Raw genomic sequence first — 20,573 nt, 5'->3', positions numbered from 1 at the left:
GACTAGTCACGACTAGTCTATGAGTCTCAACCTTCGAACGACTCATCGACTCGTAAACGTTGGTGCAAATACAAGTTTGCAACTCATGACGATGAGTCGAGGAGTGAAAGAAGTTTGGAACTCACACAAGTGTCATACTCGCATGACCAAATCAGGCTACGAAGACAAGTCTTCATGCACACATGTATGACCTTGTCTCTGTCGTTGTTATTCTTTTTTCTGAAGAAAAAAACTGCTGTCATTAGGCTCTAAATTTGCCAAGATTTTTTTTGTCTTGCAATTTTGTTTGCAGGATTGCTGATTTTAGTTACACAGTACCATTTAAAAAGCAGCTGCCATTTGATGAATTGCTGAAGGGTGGTGGCTGGACACCATGGGGGACAGTGTTCCAAGATGGTTAGACGTTAGCTACTGATTCGCAATCTATCAATCCTATCTTCATGTATCTGTGTGTGTTAGGTACATCTACTTGATTTCTTCTTCTGATTTAGGGAGGTCTTCAGAATCTGAGAGGAAATTGATGTAAAATTTATTTTCCTATTCTTGGAAACTATTGCTTAGGAAAATCATAATGTTCTTTTCATTGTACAAGCAGTACAAGGGCCAACATGGTTGTGCCGATGTCTAGGTTTCGGCTTCCTGGTGAGGTGCCCTCCTCTTGAGTATGCCAGTACTTCACGGTGGTGAGGTCTGTCTCGATGGTAGACCGGTTGATTGATTAAATGGCAATAGGAGTAGCTTAGTGAGCCAGTGATGCAACTGTGCATCGTCTCTTGACCCACCACTGTCAACCTCAGCTACTGCATGTACATATGATCCATGTATCGTGTTTAGTTTCTCACTAAGACTTGGTATGCTTGTGTTGTGATGATCCGAGGAACTCTACCTCTTTTGGAGATCGCCCACCTTTTGGAGACTGCTAAACCTTGACTTGAACAGTTGGATGTGTTTCTGTGATCAGTCATCCAACTATCCACTTGTAAGATTGTCACCTCTATTAATATAGATCTATTAGCATCGATGAAACTACTTCGCTTGCTTTGCTTTATGAATGAACACTCTTCTGCTGCAGTTCTATTCTATGTATTATATTTTTAACCACTGTTGCTTGTTTGGATTGTCAACACGTTAATAAGTGTGTCAGCTTGATTAGTGCGCACACTACCGCATAGGTGGCGCCACCAGGTGGCGCCCCAGCCACTAGTATATACCATCTCTCTCCCGACTACTACAAGGTCAGGTTAGTGCGCCATTCCTCCAGCTCGTTAATTTCTGTCCAGCAATGGAGATCGGAGGGCGAAACCCTAATATTTATTTTCCCCACTACATTTTTCTCAACGAACATACATATAGTACATACAAGGTCAGCAGGCCTAGCTAGGCAGCGCCGCGTGCATACGTGCTGCTGCGGATGATCTCATCGGCCAAAGCCCTATATGTTGTTATCACCGTGTGTTCTATAGATCACAATAATGGTTTTGATTTTGCTGCAGATAACTCCATGTGGCCATGTGTGTGTGTTTGTGTGTGTGTGTACAATGCTACTAAACAGTTATTTAAAAGTGTGTAAAATACAAAAAGGTACTTATAGTAGTTTCATAGACTGGCGTGCTTCTAATTATATATGAATGAATTATGTGATATAGGTTGTTACATAATCTTTGTGTTGTAAGCAGACCAACGATTATTGTTTTATTGATTACTAAAAAAGGCACCAACCTAAAAACGAAATCTCAGACAAAAGCTCCCCTGGGAAGCACGAGTTTCCCTTCTGTGCAATTTAATGTGCCACTCAGTCAGTGAAGTGTCCCGTACTCAAGCCTATTGTTAGAATTTTTATGTTTGGTTGTGAACTGAGTAGAATGATCTGCGTGAACGGAGTAGAATGCTCTACCTGGATGTTGTTTAACTGTTGCGAGGTAAAATGAAACACTTAGAGGAACACAAGAAATATTTTAATAACACCTAGAGGAACCCAACGAATATTGTAATAACTAAATCATCTGAAATAAATATAACAAGTTTGTAGATATGTTGGTAATGGTATCATGTATTTTTGGGAATAGGCACTCCATGCTCCATGGAGATGTGGAAAATTATGTGCACAAATTATCATCTAACAGTGTGTAACTCTCAACGGCTACATATACACCGCAGATTCTCCCTTTATGTTGTCAGGACCATTCTACGGTAGTACTCTCCAAGAGCCCAGATAGGGAAGATGTTCCTGTATTGGGCGTAAGTGAGTATAAGGTTGCGGTTGGCAACTCCAATAATGTCCTGTCAAGTGAGAAAACATGCCAAAGTTATTCCAAAGCACACGGTACTAGGAATTAACTTAGATCTTGTTGTTATATTTGTAATCACTAATTAACAACAAGTTGCAATAAATTAATTAATTGAAGTTTATATAGTTCAATCACTATTTTTTTCTATGGAGATATATTGCCGTACTATCGCTTTCCTTAATTACAAGCATAGCACATGATGCTCATAAAATAAAAGGGAATGACGTACTTGCTGAGGGAACTCTCCATCCTCCGACTGGAAGTTGATCAGAACCGTGGCTGCCCTATGTAGAGATGCAGGATCTCTTTGGCCCTGTTCACTCGAAAAAAATATGTACTACTGTCAGCATACAAACCAATCCAACACAGAATGATATATGATGATCGTACCTATGAACATCCCTCCCCTTAGCGCTATGACGGGCAGAGGGACGGGAGGGCCGCCGGCACCGGCGCCGAAACCCCAGATAGCCAGAGACAGGGCCGGGGCAGCCGGGCCGCCACCGCCGGGGGGTATTGGACGGGGAGCTGCTGCCGCTGGGCCTGGTGCGGCAGGTGCTGTTGTCGGAGCCGGGCGGGGCGCCGCTGTCTCTGCCATGGGGCGGCCAGGCGGCAACCTCAGGCCAAGGCCGCCTGTGCCTGTGGCTGCCAGACCGCCCGCGCGGCAGACGGGAAGAGATGCCCAGGCTAGGGGCGTCGTTGCAGCCGGCGCTGGCCGTGGCGCTGCCGCGGCGCACCGACCGACGGGGCCAATTCCTACAGTACCTACTGCTACGGGGAGGGGCGACGGGACTGGACAGACTACTGTGGTGCCGGCCCCGGGTAGTGGTCCGCCTCGGGGCGCTCCCCCGCCGCACTTCATAGCGAGACCGGCTCAGAACCGGTCGGGACCTGCGCAGACGAGGCAAACTTTGACAGCTACAGATTCCTTCGAGCCACCCCGAGGTCAGTGGGGGGATGACAGTGTTGATGCGTACGGAGAAGGGAAGCACCGTGGTTCCTCATCTACGGGTGGCGGTCGAGGCTACGCCTGCCAGGGTGACGGGTCGGCTGAGCGACCTTTTCTTGGGCCTCCGGGTGGCTTTGTCGAGGGGACATCCGGTCCGGAGCACCGCCAGAGAGGCGGCTACCATGGATATCGAGGTGGTCGGGGTGGTGGCCGTGGGAGGTTTCGTCGACAGCCTCCGCCCCCGGCTGCTGTTGACCATGAGGCGACAGCTATTGAGACAGATAACGCCCAGTCCACTGATCTTACTAGTCAGGCGATGGATGTGGTAACGGCACTGGCTAATGTTGAGGTTCCTGTGCCTGGGGCGGCGGCTGCGGCATCGGACAAGTCTGATTCTGAGAGGGCAGCCAAGTGGGCGCGCAAGAAGGAAAAGATGCTCTGTTATCGGTGTGGTGAGAAGGACATTTTATTGCAGAGTGCGTGGCCGAGTTGTGTGACTCATGTGGCAAGCCAGCACATGCTTCGGGAGAGTGCCCGGTTTTGCGTGACCAGGCTCCGGCTCTGACTATGTATGGATTATATTGCGCGGAGCTGTTATTCTTCGAGTCCCCGGTCGCGAGGGAGATCCCAGAGGAGCCACAAGGCCTGAATACCGGAATAGTGAAAGCAACCCAGGGCGAGGTGACTGAGGCGCAGATTATCCGGAGGCTTCAGGAGTTGGTACCGGGGGACTTTCAGTGGGAGCTGGTCAGCTTAGAAGCTAATGTCTTTAAGGTGGATTTTCCTTCTGTGGAGGATTTACAGAAACTGCTGAGTTTTGGCTTGTGTAGAGTTCCTGGTACTACGTGTATTTTGGAGTTTCACGAGTGGACGAAGGTGGAGCCTAAAGGAAAGCCGCTTACGCAGATCTGGTTGCGGTTTTCTGGGGCCCCATCTAAGCCTCTGCAGGACGTTCGAGTTGTAGCCAGTATGGGTATCATGGTTGGTAAGACGGAGAGAGTGGATATGGCTTTCACTCGGGCTCATGGAGTGGCTCGGATATTGGTGAGTGTTCTGAATGTTGATTTCGTGCCTGATGTGGTTCACTGGACATATAGGGGAGAGGTATTCCCGCTCGACATTGAGTTTGAGGACGTTGAGATGCTTGCTGAAGAAGTTGCTGGGGATGATGTTGATATGCACGAGAGTGATGGTGGTGCAGGAGCCAAGGGGGTGCCAGCTGAGTCTGCTCGAGAGGGGTTGACCGGGTCTCGCCCAGATGCTCAGTTGCCTGGGGAAGGGACCGGGGTTGAGCCGACACCGTCACCTTCGGTGTCCACGACGACACTGCGTTTTGGGTCCTTTGCGCCTGCTTCTGCGCCTCCCAGACTGTAGAGTGATAGGGTGGAGACTGATGATGTGTTTGAGCACACGCTTCCTGCATTGGACTTTGCGGGGTCTGCAGTTCGGGATGTAGAGCCGGAGGTCGCTCCTATGTCCCCTGCTTCACCGGTTGACGTGGTTCCGGCAATGGCATCTACGCCCGAGGTGGGCCTTGGGGGACGGGGGTCAGGGCAGGTGGTCTTCGCCTCTCCCCTTCCTATACTGACGCCGGTGAAGCCGGCCACGTCGGGGCCCGCCAGCGCTAGGAGTGGGAGCCCGAGGCAGGTGGCTTCGGCTCCTCCCCCTCAGGCCCTGGCTGTGGCACCCGCGTCTCCCGTGACGCTGGGGGAGGGGGGGCTGGGGCAGGTGGCCCTAGACATCCCGTCCTCGTCTGCGGTCAGGAGGACCGCACCATCGGCGACTTCGACACTTCGCTCTGAGCCGGTGGTCGGGGCAGGAGGAGGGAGTGGGCAGGTGGCCCCAGTTGTCCCGTCTCTTGTCCCACCCGCCGGGCACTTGTCCGAGGGCATTGGGAGCCCGCGGCCTCCTCATTCTCGAGAGGAGGTTATTGCCTTTGGCGGGATCCCAGACCCGGTCTCGACGGGGAGACGGATGAGTGCTCGCGTTCTGGACCTTCCGAAGGTGGATGATATGCAGCAGCGGTGCGCTATGAGGGCGACCAAGCTTCACGATGCTGCGATCTCTGCTGGTATGTCCGTTAACATATCTAATTCTTTATTGCATTTTGCTCCTGAGGAGATTATTAATAATTCAAACCAATTAGGAGTTTCAGTAGGCGCTACTGATAATGAAATTTCCAATTCGGTGAATGATATGTTAGATTTAGAGGCGGAGCGGGCCTTAGAGACTATTCGTAATCTTGCTGCGGTCAAACCCGTGAATGATGAGGAAATTGATGCGTTAGGGGTGAGAGTGCTAAATAATCTATGTGCGGATCTAGCACCTTCTAATCAGGAGTCTGAGGGCGATGATGCGCCCTTAGATGATGTAGCTGGCGGTTCCGTTCAACCCGGTTATGAGGACCGGGTGATGGAGCCCACTAAGCCAAAGCGTAAGTGGAAACGAAAGATTTATCCCGATTCTGCAGTTCGGAGGAGTGCTAGGTTTCGGACTGCTAAAAAATTCCATGATGAACTATGAAAGGAATCTTTTGGAATAGCAGAGGTCTGAAGGACTTGGCTAAAAGAAGGTTTCTTGCTGAAGCTTCTCTGGAACATCGGTTAGATTTCATTGCTTTATCGGAAACCGGTAGAGAGAATTTTGCGCCGTAGTTTCTTTCCTCTCTCGTGGGAGGTATTGATTTCGACTGGCATTGTCTCCCGCCACGAGGTAGATCGGGAGGTATCTTACTGGGTGTGAGATGCGATTCCCTTGAAGTCCGGAGTGTAGTAATGGGTGACTTCGCGGTAAAGTTTCGAGTTAGGTCTAAAGTTGATGGGTTCAACTGGGCTTTGGTAGCGGTCTATGGTGCCGCACAACCCGAGCTTAAACCAGAGTTTCTGGCGGACCTTGTTCGGATCTGTGGATCCGAACAGCTTCCGATTTTGGTCGGGGGTGATTTCAATATCATTAGGAGGAGAGAGGAGAAAAATAATGATAACTTTGATGGCAGGTGGTCGTTTATGTTCAATACCATTATTGAAAGCTTAGATCTAAGGGAGATAGAGCTTTCTGGTAGAAACTTTACCTGGGCTAATGCTCTGCCAAACCCGACGTATGAAAAGCTTGATCGGGTTCTCGCCAGCGTGGAATGGGAACAGAAGTTCCCTCTTGTTACGGTGCAAGCTCTCACGCGGGGAATCTCCGATCACACACCATTGTTCGTTGACTCAGGGGAGCCGAACCATATGGGAAACAAAAACACCTTCTCATTTGAGATGGCCTGGTTCGAACGCGAGGGGTTCTTAGACATCATAGCCAGGGAGTGGGCCAAGGGTGTTGGAGGGAGGACGGCGGTCGAGCGCTGGCAGAATAAGATTAGACATTTGAGAAGTTTCTTATGGGGTTGGGCTAAGCACCTCAGTGGGGTGTATAAAATTGAGAAGGATAGGCTCCTCTCTCTTGTATAGGCCTTGGACGTAAAAGCCGAATCCGTGATGTTGTTGCCCGCCGAGCTCCAGGTTAAAAATGAGGCGGAGAAGAGGCTGAAAGAACTTCTCCGCGAAGAAGAATTGAAGTGGGCTTTGCGTGCCAAGGTCCGCAAAGTAGTCCAAGGGGACGCGGACACTCAATTCTTTCACCTCATTGCTAATGGTAAGCACAGAAAGAAGCGGATCTTTCAGCTAGAGCAGGATGAGGGAACTATTTTAGGTCAGGATAATCTCAAAACCTATATTACCGAATACTATAGACAGTTATTTGGACCGCCGGAGGACAATTGTGTGTCCCTCGATGAGTCCAGGATCGAGGACGTGCCTCAGTTGTCTGCTGCTGATAATGATATCCTGGTTGCCCCGTTCTCAGAAAAGGAGGTGTTCGATGCTATTGCACAAATGAAGAACAATAAGGCTCCCGGTCCGGATGGGTTCCCGGCTGAGTTCTATAAAAAGTGCTGGCACATTGTTAAGGGGGATTTACTACCGATGTTTCATGATTTATTCTCTGGACAGCTTCAACTATTTCACTTGAATTTTGGAACTATCACATTGCTCCCGAAGAAAACGGATGCTGTGAGGATTGAGCAGTTCAGACCGATCTGCCTCCTCAATGTTAGTTTCAAAATCTTCACCAAGGTCGGGACTAATAGGCTCACACAGATTGCGCAGTCTGTGGTGCAGCAATCCCAAACTGCTTTCATGCCGGACAGGATGAAGGGGTGGTTGTTCTTCATGAAACGCTCCATGAAATCCATTCCAAGAAATTAGATGGAGTAATTTTTAAGGTGGATTTCGAAAAAGCGTACGATAAGGTTAAGTGGCCATTCCTCCAACAGGCATTGCGTATGAAAGGTTTTGATGAAGCCTGGCGCCGACAGGTCGACTCATTTAGGCAAAAAGGGAGTGTGGGAATTAAAGTGAATGACGACATAGGTCATTATTTCCAGACACATAAAGGCCTAAGACAAGGAGATCCGATGTCCCCTATCCTGTTTAACATTGTGGTGGATATGTTAGCAATTTTGATAGGAAGGGCTAAGGAGAATGGTCAAGTGGGTGGGTTGGTACCTCATCTTGTTGAGGGAGGTGTTTCCATCCTTCAGTACGTCGATGATACAATCATCTTTATGGAGCATGATTTGGCCAAGGCGAGAAATATGAAGCTAGTGTTATGCCTGTTTGAACAATTGACCGGGTTAAAGATTAACTTTCATAAGAGCGAGTTGTTCTGCTTTGGTAGAGCCAAAGACGACCAGGAGTCTTATAGGCAATTGTTTGGGTGCGAGTTGGGGAGTTTACCCTTCTCTTACCTTGTTATTCCGATTCACCATCGTAGGCTAACAAACAGAGAATGGAAATGCATCGAAGATCGATTTGAGAAAAAACTGAGCTGTTGGAAGGGTAAGCTCATGTTATACGGAGGCCGTTTGATTTTGATTAATTCGGTGCTCACGAGTATGCCTATGTTTCTCTTATCTTTCTTTGAGGTCCCAGTTGGTGTTAGGAAACGACTGGACTTCTATCGGTCGCATTTCTTTTGGCAGGGTGATGAACTTAAAAGAAAATACCGGCTTGCTAAATGGGACGTCATCTGTAGACCGAAAGACCAAGGGGGTCTTGGTATTGAAAATCTTGAAGTTAAGAACAAATGCCTTCTTAGTAAGTGGTTGTGGAAGCTGTCTTCCGGAACTGAGGCCATGTGGGCGCAGATCCTCCGCAACAAGTACCTCCAGACTAAAACATTGTCCCAGGTCGCAGTTAGGCCGACTGATTCGCCTTTCTGGAAAGGACTAATGAAAGTCAAACAATCTATGTTCAATAGGACGAGATTTGTTATTGGAAACGGTACAAGTACACGTTTCTGGGAGGATACTTGGCTTGGTGAATCACCTTTAGCCATTCAATATCCGTCTTTATATCGGATTGCTCAACGACGTGAGGTGTCCGTGGCAACGGTATTCCAATATGTCCCCCTTAATATTCAGTTTCGACGGTCGCTAGCGGGCAATCGTTGGGAAGAATGGCTCCATCTAGTTAGGAGACTGATGGAGATTCAACTTTCTCACCATCCCGATATATTGCGCTGGAAGTTGACTAGCTCTGGAGTATTTACAGTTAAATCAATGTATATTGATGTTATTAATTCGAATGCTATTCCAACTTCCAAGTATGTTTGGGCTGTCAAAGTTCCTTTAAAAATTAAAGTGTTTATGTGGTTTGTCCATAAACAAGTTATGTTAACAAAGGACAACTTGATTAAACGCAATTGGACAGGACCTACTAGGTGTAGTTTCTGTGATCGGGATGAGACGATTAAGCATTTATTCTTTGATTGCCCGTTGGCCAAAGTTCTTTGGCGGACGGTCCATATTGCTTTTAATATTACTCCACCGACCTCGGTCAATGCTTTATTTGGGACATGGCTTAATGGGGTTGAGCCTGAATTAGCAAGACATATTCGGGTTAGAGTTTGCGCTTTGTTATGGACTATCTAGAATTGCAGAAATGATTTGGTTTTTAGCAGAACATCACCGATTCATTTTTTGCAGGTTATTTTCCGAGCTACGGCACTGATCCGTTCGTGGTCGCTACTCACTCCGATGGAGGCCAGGGAGCATTTGGTTACTGGATCTATCCGCTGGGAGATGGTAGCTCGGGATATCTTCAACCGGTTTGGATGGCGGTCATGTAATAGGATAGGCAATTAGTTTCCCTATCTATTTTTAGCCAGCCGGTTGTGGCATCTTTTTCGGGCTAGTTTCTGTATCTAGCCGTCTGTCGCTCTGTGTGAGCTGCATTTATCCTTTGCTTTTTGTTTGGCTGGAGACTGTGGAACCTTGTTGGCACCTTTTGTTATTTGGTTAATAAGATGGCCGTATGCATCGTTCTGATGCAGAGGTCGGGGAGATCCCCCTTTTCGAGAAAAACCTATGAACTAATAATGGAGATGTCTATGCAGTTGTGTACAAGTTGCAGTTCACAAGTAGCGTAGCAAATGAATACTATAGGACATGCATGCACTAATTGGATTTAAGTACAAGGCAAGCTTCAAAGGAACAAAATCACATGTCCGGCATCAATTAGGGCCAACATGGCCCAACTAGTGTTGACTGCGTGAGCCCGGTTGCCTTCAAGATTGGTGTAAACCTGTGTTGTAAGTTTATTAAAGCATTCACCGGTCACGGTTAATTGGAGTAATTAAGACATAAGAGTAAAAAGAGGAAGGAGAAACTTTTACCATGTCTTGACCGGAGAGGTAACTTTCTCCCCACCCCCCTAATGGGAGAAGCTCCTTGGATAGCAGAAATTCACATGCTTTTCTGATTGCTTGGCTATTTTTGTACGTTCTGCCTGCAGCAATCAATCCTCTCACCCCAAACCATGTACCATAGGTAAAACAAATAGCCCAACAGCCGTACCTACAGTTGGAAATTAACTGGACAAGTTCAAATGATAAAGAGGCTGGGAGTTTAATCTTCGATTATTTAAGAATGAAGAAAGAGAGAAACTTCAAGTGAAAGTTTAATGAGAATTCAAACCATGATCCATCACTCCTTTGGATGCTCTCAATGTAGTCTGCAGCCTTTTGGATACAATTTTCTATCTCTTCCATGTGACAATGTTTGGGGTACATTTCTCTAAATAACACTAGACCCTGAATTACTGATGATGTACACTCAACGTACCTTTGTGAACAAAGATTGAAAATGCATCAAATAAACAAAAAATAGCAACGTAGATAAGCAAGCAAGAAACCAATGGTCAGAGTTGCTTACGAATGCTCGATCATTATGTCCCCAAAGCTCTCGGAAGGATTGAGCAACTGAAGTATATGAAAAACAAATGATCATCATTGCATAGAGGAAACTTATAGTCTTATCGGTTGATTTAACCAAGAATTGTTATACATGAACTTAATATGATAAATTCAAAAAAGTGTTTCTTCCCCCCACTTAGTAGATGAAAAGTGTTCCCTGTGAATTTTGTTTTAAGAAACAATAATATGTATCTAGAAGCTTATTCAAACTGACCTCAAGCCATTCATAAGATCTTGTTAGCTCATATGCACCAAAACTACCATCGTCGTTCTGCAGAAGGAGTATCGAGTAAGAATTTTAAAATGTACATTATTGTTTCATAAAAAAACATTCGAGAAATGAGACTATTGATTATAAAATGTGAGTAATGAGTTGAAACTAGCTATAAGAAAGAAAAAAAATGAAGAAAAGAATGGGTTCGAATTAGGAGGTACTAACCATCAAAGACAATAGAATATTGACTGCATCATCAAGCCGGCTTGTTTCCATAGGCTCGCCAACCAATTTACGAGGAAGCTTAATCAACAACAGTATAGCCTTAAGAGAAATGCAATATTAGCTTATTCATATCAATGCCTTAAGAGAAATGCAATATTAGCTTATTCATACCAATGCCTTAAGATAAATGCAATATTAGCTTATTCATATCAATGCGCCATTCATTTCATTTGCAAACCAACTGAGTTCGAGCGAGTTAGTCTAGGCTCGCTTAGCTCTTACTAAAATTTGAGTGAGCTTAAATTAAGTGAAGTTCAAGGTCGAGCGGTAGAGAGATTGCTCATACTCAGGTCCTAATGATATTGAGGTAAATAAGATTGTAAAAATACCATAATCTAAGACAAATTTCCCATCTATATAGGCCACCACAACATAAGAAAACATAAGGTGTTGGACTTCGGCCAAAATAACAAGATATTTAGCACATGACCATTCTTAGTTTAGAGGAGCCACTTGGTTTCAACATGGAGCACATGATGGGGGCCTTCGGCAAGCCTGATGTTGTGGTTGACTCACAGGTGGAGGTGATTAGTGTTGTATCTGAAGTGATACATGTTGATGCACAACCATTAACCGTGGACGATTTTTTCAACAAGGTTACTTGTGATGTCCCACACCCTCTGCTTGGGACCCCAACACATTCGCATATGGAGAAGGATGGGGGAGACGAAGTGGACATCTGAAAAAGAAGAACAAGGCATGCAACATCCCGGTGACTAAGCGTGCGGAGTATAGGTTGTTGGAGGTTTTGGTGAGTTTCTAGAGGTGAGAAAAGTGGAGGGCCCTTAGAAAAATATGAAAGCATACTTGGACATGCACTAAATACCACTTTTACCGCAAGTGACCGCGGCGTTAATCACTTTGGTAGGCATCACTGGGAAGTCAAAGGTGGACCTTGCAGGATGATTCCCACACACTAATGATGGCACATGATGCCTCCATGCTGATTCAAAGGCGTGATTTGATATGGATGAGTTCTCTTCGGCCAGTAGTGGTCAATTTCTTTGCACTTGAGCCACACCCAATTGCTTTGGACCTTGCTGCTCTAGTGTCGGGCTCAGACGATGTTCCTTGAGTGTGCATTTGTCTTGTCCCTATTCCTAGGCTCTAGTGTCTTTTTTTCTTCTTATTTTCTTATTTTTGGGTTTTCACTCGGTTTTCCCTGATTAGCCCTGAAAGTTTGGTTTTTTAGTCTGTTTTTTCTTATAAACTGGACCATCTCTCTTCTTCTTAATGAACACAGGAACCCTGCCCTCCTCAGGGATAACCATTTCAACCAAGTGGGCCAAAAGTATAAGCAGGGTGTCATGCGTATTTTGGCCGCTTTATGCGTAGATGGGGTATAATTTAAGTCAGGATGTTGCACATTTAATTTAACCTGGTTTGCGTGCATGCATGCCAACCAAGATAAAAGGGATTTTTGCCTTATGATACTGTTGACTACCATAGCTGAAAGACATGGACTTCCTGAATGGTATTACGTATTTGACTACATGAATCATATTACGCAAGGGTATTCTACTAATTTTGATTACATGAATGGTATTACACAAAGGTTTTGGATAATACAAAAATCAGGTGGGAGGACTACCTTCAATGCTTCTGCAGTACAATCTGATACTGGCCACCCATGGTCGGCAGTTGAATGTGTCCATCCACCTTTATATATATGACGATGCCACTTGGTTTGATCTCCAGGAAAATTCGCAGAAATCTACATGAATATTTAAACATAATTACTACTAAATTTTATTTAGTAATTAAACCTTATTGATTAGTGTCCAACAAATACATTATCATGTAGCATTTTGTATATTTACCTGTGAACGTTTTATATAGTCATGGGCAAGTTTTATTGTATGGGGGAACTCTTTTGTCAAGCCAGTAGCAAATATAGCTTGAACTGTCAAAACCGTGTCCCATAGTTGGCTGCCATTGTAAGACTACAAAGAAGGGTATGAGTAACATAAAAAGTACACATTATCCTTATTTCAATGTAAAAACAACTATTTTAGCAAGTGGATTGCAATGCATTTGAATTTCCTGCCAAACATATGAACTTATTCATCCCCACTCATACTAGCTATCATCCATGACCTTCCAAAACAACTACAAGAGAGTCTTGAGTTATCTACTCCCTATCATATCTTATATCTTCTATATGTAAACATCTAGCCCTCACAAACATATTTCTCTAAACATGCAAGCATGCCACCTCATCATTCAACATGCAACCCGTCACAACATGCCACCATGCATAAGTAAAGGGCTCATCAACATACAAAAATGCATGGTAATTTTTAATATAGTATGATGTTTACATTAATAATCATTTTGCAGCTATAAAATAATCAAACACATTATATCATTTGTATTTTAGTTTTAGTTCTCGTATTACTAGTCATATTCATGTTCCATACGACCAAATGTCCTTGAAATATATTGCAATATATTCTCACACAACCTCGTCGATTGAGGGGGCCAAGATGGGCGACCACACAGGGCCCCCAAATATTTGTGGCCCCCAAATCACCATGGTAGAGTATACAACATATACACATGTATAACTGGCTTAACGCTAAAAAAGTTGGTTTAATGCCTTAATCCAGCAGCAGAATCAACCAACCAAAGAAAAAGGACCGGCCCACCAGCAAATAAGCCCATGACACTGCAGGGACATCCACCAATACTAAATGATGCTTCCGCTAATTGTCCAGGTAGGTATCCTTTTTCACTGTTCCATAGGTTCACCACCGCAGCTCCACCGGCGGCTGATCGTCCAGCCGCCAGGACACTGCCTGCTTGCACCCGACCGACGATCGCCTACGATTCCATGACCTCTGCCTCTAGTCATACACTAGTAGGTATTGGTAATTTACCACTAGTACTTATTAATTTGAACCCCCCCAAAGGCTAAATTACGGCGGGGTTGTGGACAAGTTATTTATCCACGGGGCTAGGTGTTGGTAATTTATTTATTTGTCGACGGGGTTGGATCGATTGTACTTGATTTATTTATTTTCACACTAATTAGGCTATTTCATGTATGAATATGAATTAATTTTAAAGAACACTAGATGGTTGCTGCTTTTAGGTAGAACATGAGGTTAGTTTATTGTTCTAGTGCCCCTTTACTATTTTTAGCATTAATATTTGAAATATATCTAAACTTTGTGCAAAATAAGATAGATGCAAAATTATATAATAGAGTGACATTATGCATTTATTATATTAGTTTTTCCATTATATATATCTTTTAGAATTTTGGCCATGTTTTGATTTTCGCCCCCGGGCCTCAAATTTCTAGAAACGGCCCTGTTCCCACAATAATGTGCGAGGTATCAAATGGTATACCTAAGTAGTTAATTCTCACTACCTCTATTTATCTCAACATGCACACATACCATCTCATCAAAGGCTCACCACAACTTGCATGGGAAAAAGTTCCCATTATTATACTCAATACATATTTTCAACTACACAATAATTAATAAATATATAATATATATTACCCTCAAATGATATAATATTAATTTATATTTTAGTTCATATATTATGAATCTAAATATTCATATTCATGTTTCATACAACCAAATTTCGTTGAAATTGCTAGCACCTTAATCTTTGCTTCAAAATACATTCTATATGAAAAAGCAAAGTGAGTAAGTGACCAATAAATAGTTTTTTCTAACTAGTAGCAGAAACTATTTGTATTTTACAGAGGAAAAATACGCACTAAAATTCAAGAAGAGAGGACTTGAACATGGTTGTAATCTGCATACACTCCCTCGCCCAGCTGAGTGGGGCCAATTCATAGTATAATTAAGGTTGTTGAGAATTAATGTGTTGTCGTATATATGGATATATTTGAAGTAAAAGAGACATCATAGATATTATTTGATTCAAATTATGTACAACGTGTCTTAAATATTTTGCCACCGCCTTAGTTAAATCTATAAATAAATGCCCCTATGAGTTTTTTTAATTAAATGCACAAGAACTCGTAAACACCTTCAGCTTCATGCCATCTTCGGCGACCCATAAGAAATCATATATTCTTTCAACATGGAGTTTGAATGCCTCTGAGTTTGGATCTTCTACCCAGCAACAAATCATATTCAACATCTGCTTACAAATTACTAGTAGTCAATTGAGAAACAAAGTATAAAAGAAATAAATTAATTGACAAATAGTGAATGAATTTAATAAAGTTAAATCGACTATAGGAACCATTTGGAGTTTGGACCTATCTAGGGAAAATAATGATGCAAAAATTTCTCAAAGTAACCCATGCTTTACCTTATTTAGAGGACCAATGCATAAGTATTGAGTAGTTTCATCCTCGTACTTTATATGTTTCATGACATTGTCTAGAGCTCTCTTCCGCAAATTGCTGCCAGGCCAGTGCAGAAATATTGGTTCACCAATTTTCTTGAGAGTAGCCCATACGATATCTTGCAGTGGTGAATGGGAATAATATAGATCTTCCTGCAATGCAACCAAAATCAACATTTCAGTTCACAAGATTTCTGAAAGCTATGGTCATGGTTATAGAAATCCTTTGGTTTCATACTTCTATCCCTTAATCTGAAGTTTAATAATGGTCATAATGTTCCATTAACCACACCAAAACTAAATTGCCTCCTTTCGATGTGATGGACGCCATTGATAGAGAATATTGCTTATGGAGGGGAGCTATATGTTGGATCTCTTGCGGAAGACTCACTGATGGTGTAGTAATGGTTGGATAAGAAAATGTTTGGTTAAGATTAGTTCCCTATTTTATGCTTCCTAATCGCAAAAAATGGAGAAAACCATGAAAATAGAATACATTATTTTGTTGAAACAATCTTTCCACATCATTGAAAGGAAAACATGAAAAGTTATAACTTAAGAAATTTTACTTTGATTTCTGTTTCGTCAGAAAATCACAGGAATTCTACAAACTACTTAGATCTCGTCGTACAATTTCTATTCACGAAGAGTGAGGCTAGGGTTTCTTGACTATGATTTTACTATGGTTATTAGGAGTCTACGTTAGAATAGGACATGTATTCCTGGAAAAATGAGAGGATTGTAAAACATTATGATTTTAAGACATTAGGATTTTACTACGGTTATTAGGAGTCTGTGTTTATCATTTTTCACGAATACATGTCCTATTCTTACCTTTTGGCTGCTACTACATTTTTAGAATCTGGTGGATCAAAGAGTTTAATAGTTTGCTACCATAAACCTATAAGCTTAAGATTCGAGTGTGTGTTGCAAGAGGGAAAGGGTACAATGATGTGTTTATTCTAAGGATGATCGGAGGTTGGCATTTCGAACACATCTACAATAAGTACATGATGTCTTTCCTGTGCCCTTTCTGGCCTCTTGGGGCCATCTCCTACCTGCCGATTAGACCATGACCATATACAGGCTAATTGGTGAGATTGAGGTCACTCGGGCATGATGAAGACGTCTTTGAAGGTGATGTGATGTTGACGATTGGTGGCTGCTATCAACGTTCTATCTTCTCGAAATAGGAGCGACCCAATTATGCCCTTCTTTGCAGAGATGGTTTCTCACTTCCTGTGCCCAAGGTTTTAGTAGGCAATGAGTGTCATTAGTTTATGTTTGGATGGCATCAAGGACGGTGGTTGTTAGTTAATTTGGAATTAGTTGTAAAGTTTGTCCAGTGATTGTGGGTCTTTACATGTCGTAGATGTTCAGTCTTAATGGTCTTTTAATCAATGTATCAAGGCACAATCTTTGCATTTACTAAAAACAAAACTACCGGAATGTACGTGATGGTATGGTAGTTTTCTCTAGTTCACCAATTCAGCCTCGTGCACCTACATTAGCATTTCCCATGTTGTCCTTTTGTCAAATGTTAATTTTAAGATTTTTTTTCATGCAGCGTATTCCAGACTATATCCAACATAATGATTCCACAACCAACTGAAATACATAGAGTTTGTACAAATTACCTCAAATAATAAGTGGAGTAAAGAGTTGATAGAGTAGTTGAAGTGAGTATTAGTGATACCTTGGCACACCCATTGCGGGCCTTGTCCCAGTCAATCTCATTGTACGGTACGGTGTAGAGCTCGTTCCTCAAGTCTTGTACAATTGATGTTGTAGTTCCAACAAACCTCTTCCCGTATAGGTATGACATGGGCAAGTATACCAAACGAGAATGACACCACATGCGCCCTGATTAAATAACAAGGATGAGTCTAGTATATGTATTTGGTACTCCATGCATTATTTTATATTCCCATATTTGTACATAGTTAACATCGGTAATTGCTGACTATATCCTATAAAATTCTATGAAATACATGTAAGATGGTTGCAGTACTTCCACCAAAAAAGATTTAAGTGGTACGTTTTCTAAAAATTCCAATAGAACATAGTTCGTGCATATGCATGGCTATTTGGCTGGTTATAAGATAATTCATAACAATAGACAAGAGTGTGGGGTGGAGAGAATTTTGTGACAAAATTCAGTTGTTTATCTGTTGCCCTTACCTCACTAATGAGATATACTCATCCTGAATATTTCATTTATCAGCAAGAATTATCTGATACTTTTCTGAAAGTTTTACATCCGAGTTTTTCGACTTTGCAATTATGTATGGGCCACTTATCATCTTGAGTACCCTTAATTTGTAGGCAACATAAATATGGTGGATTGAGCATGGTTGTGTGCGGCGAAATGAATGGAGATTCCATTTCCACGATCCATTGATTTGGCACAACTTTAAATATTGTTCACTAGTTCACTATGAAACTAAGAATGGTTGCATGCATTATTATTCTGGTAGAACCAATCTAGGGAGCTAATTTTGAGGAAAAAACAGCATATTAAGACATTATGTAAAAAGTATGAGATGGACTATTAAGAAAGTGTGATGCTAGATGACAAAATTTAAATGATGAATTCAGCTACATATTACATATACTATGCTCCCTAATTTTTAATGCCTCACAATCAAATGAGGTCTTCAATTTGAAATTGGGTCATCCGGTTTTGATTGGGTCAACAATTTCTCAAGGAGCTCTCTCATTCAATTCTTTTACTTCACCATGCTTCTTAATTTTGGAGCTCCCACTCGATTGAGGCATACAATTTTGGATTTGGTCCACATTTTGACCGTGTCAACCATTTTTTAAATTAATTGGCAGCAACCGGCCTATTAAAACATATCAATCCCGCGCACCCTCACACCACCTAGAAACAAGTAGCGTCAACATGTGATACTGTAGCATCAATATAGTGCATGCACTCATGGACGCATAAAATCCAACCACATAAGTATGGGTTGATTATCATATAACATAGAATCTCACCGCGAAAGGCCAATCGGAACACCATATTTTAAATAAAGGAAACACACCCCATCATCTCCCCTACTTGTAAACCTCAGTACGTAGAAGAAGATAAGGTGTACTCCCTCCGTTCCTAAATATAAGTCTTTTTAGAGATTTCACTATGGACTACATACCGAGCAAAATGAGTGAATCTATACTCTATAATATGTCTATATACATTCGTATGTAGTTTGTAGTGGAATCTCTAAAAAGACTTATATTTAAGAACGGAGGGAATATCAGTTTTTTGAAAAGTAATCTTTCTTTTACTTTGGCCACCACAATACTAAATAGATAAAATATGAAAAATCATTTCATGATGAATCTAATGACACCGATATGAGATTATGGATGTTGATATATTTCTCTATAATTTTGATTGAACTTAAAAGGTTTGACTTTTCAACAAACTAATTCACGTTAGATTTTGAAACAGAGAGAGTATTTTTTTTATGAAAGGCCAACAACACCAACAGCGTAGCAAAGCACACCCAACCCTTCGAGTAAATGAAGAAACTGAAGTTGGAGGCCCAGACCTGGATGAATCGGCAAGAAATAGGGCACCATCCATAGTTCTGGTGGCAATGGATTGTTCCCCGACCAATCATATACTCCAAGGACCTTAAGCAAGAAGTCAGGAAATATCAGACAAGAAATCCCTCTAGGTTGAAAATCCAACAACATATGTACTCCATTCCCTTTTGGGATGAAGGATATGAGGCTGCCCAAATATATGTATTCCATTCCCTTTCGAGATCAACTGCAAAAAATAAGTGTGTATATATGTACATATGTACTTTGGACATCCTATTATGTTCTCTACGTACCGAAAGAAAGAATTTTCCCCAAGATGGTGTTAAAGTTGCTCCTCCATGGTCCAAGATCCAACTCCGAGCTTGCAGCATGGATCCATGTGAATCCAGCCCCTCCCATAGCAATCTCAAAGCGACATAGTTCATGACAGAACAGAACATTGTGCTTGTCCCCTCGATGTGCAGTCCCCAGCCCCCATCTTCATTCTGCACTCTTAATAATGAATATTAGGAAATACAGGTATATTTAATTATAGATTTAATCAAAGTTGTCATTAGGCATTCATACGTGCCTGGTGATTGTAGAGATATCGCCGAATCTCTTTTTGATGTTCAGATGTCAACACGGTAGTCAGTGATCTAGTCACATGCAATGCTACAATCTGAAAAAATAAACAGTCGATGGGAGTCAAAACAGGAAAATAACATCTACTCCCTCTGTAAAGAAATATAAAAGCGTTTCAAAATGCTCTTATATTTCTTTACGGAAGGAGGATTTATGTATGAAGATGATAATAGATAAGAAAAAGATTGTTCTTGGTAAGTGAGAAAGAGAAAGTACTACCAAGCTGGGCAAGAGAAATAAAGTGCCAGCGAACTCCCCAGGCCAGTGGCCGTCATCTGCCTGGAGCATGGAATAGCGGCTGACGGCCCTCTTTAAAGATATCAAGACGGCCTCTTTTGTGGCATAGCCATGCTGCTCAAGCTTGATGGGATCAGGAAGGTTCGTCTTGAGGCCGTTTGACTTGGACAACTGCATGACACAAAATGGCTAGTCAATTAAAGTTGCGGTCAAGTTTTCAGCTAAACAGAATGAGCAATGGTACTCCTAGCTATTATATATTCGTAGGAAGCACATATACACATTTATTTGGACTGTACATATACTACTACTACCCGCAAAAAGAAGCATATACTACTATTTCATTGCGACCTTCTCTCTCTCTCTCTCTCTCTCTCTCTCTCTCTCTCTCTCTCTCTCTCTCTCTCTCTCTCTCTCTCTCTCTGATTAATTGGTTTGGTAGCTCGCATCCCTTAGAGAGTATATATAGATATTGGAGACTCGCCTTAGCAGGAGGCCTGCTAGTTTGACTACTATCAAGCTTGTGGCGAGAGGCTTGCTGGAGCAGAGAAGGGAAGAGCCGGTGGTGGTGGTTGACACACATCTAGATGAGATGAGGGCGTCGTATCTGGTGAATCCGGTCATATCTTTGCTACCCTGTATCCCATGCATCGTATCTGGTGAATCCGATCATATCTTTGCATCCCTGTATCCCATCAGCGCTGACCATCCATCGTAAATCCTACGATTAATGAAACTTGGCCCTTATTTTTACAGAAACAAGCCCGCCTCCGTCCCTGCTAATCGT

General features: G+C 42.7%; 1 protein-coding gene across 1 annotated transcript; it reads right to left on the bottom strand.

The window, feature by feature from the left end:
* Window positions 1-2,166: 2,166 nt before the first annotated feature.
* Window positions 2,167-19,963, bottom strand: LOC123106228 (cycloartenol synthase-like). Its single transcript, XM_044528451.1, has 17 exons — window positions 19,769-19,963; window positions 19,497-19,586; window positions 19,219-19,410; window positions 18,928-19,012; window positions 17,064-17,230; window positions 15,332-15,520; window positions 15,044-15,157; window positions 12,853-12,975; window positions 12,624-12,746; window positions 10,973-11,071; window positions 10,748-10,804; window positions 10,493-10,539; window positions 10,256-10,402; window positions 9,955-10,135; window positions 9,783-9,863; window positions 2,518-2,601; window positions 2,167-2,280 (listed from the first exon to the last, which is right to left on the bottom strand). The coding sequence occupies exons 1-17, from the start codon at window positions 19,961-19,963 to the stop codon at window positions 2,167-2,169; spliced, it is 2,088 nt and encodes a 695-aa protein (XP_044384386.1).
* Between the last annotated feature and the right edge of the window lie 610 nt (window positions 19,964-20,573).

The sequence above is a fragment of the Triticum aestivum genome, chromosome 5A, assembly GCF_018294505.1.
Source record: "Triticum aestivum cultivar Chinese Spring chromosome 5A, IWGSC CS RefSeq v2.1, whole genome shotgun sequence".
Taxonomy (NCBI): Eukaryota; Viridiplantae; Streptophyta; class Magnoliopsida; order Poales; family Poaceae; genus Triticum; species Triticum aestivum.
This window is presented reverse-complemented; position numbering and strand designations above follow the sequence as displayed.

Excerpts from the sequence above, each read along its gene's own strand:
- LOC123106228 (XM_044528451.1), bottom strand. The coding sequence starts at position 19,963 with ATGCAGTTGTCCAAGTCAAACGGCCTCAAGACGAACCTTCCTGATCCC. Across the intron at positions 15,158-15,331 it reads GCATTGGTCCTCTAAATAAG|ATGTTGAATATGATTTGTTG; the intron begins GTAAAGCATGGG and ends ATTTGTAAGCAG. Across the intron at positions 9,864-9,954 it reads ACCTCTCCGGTCAAGACATG|GTTTACACCAATCTTGAAGG; the intron begins GTAAAAGTTTCT and ends CTTACAACACAG.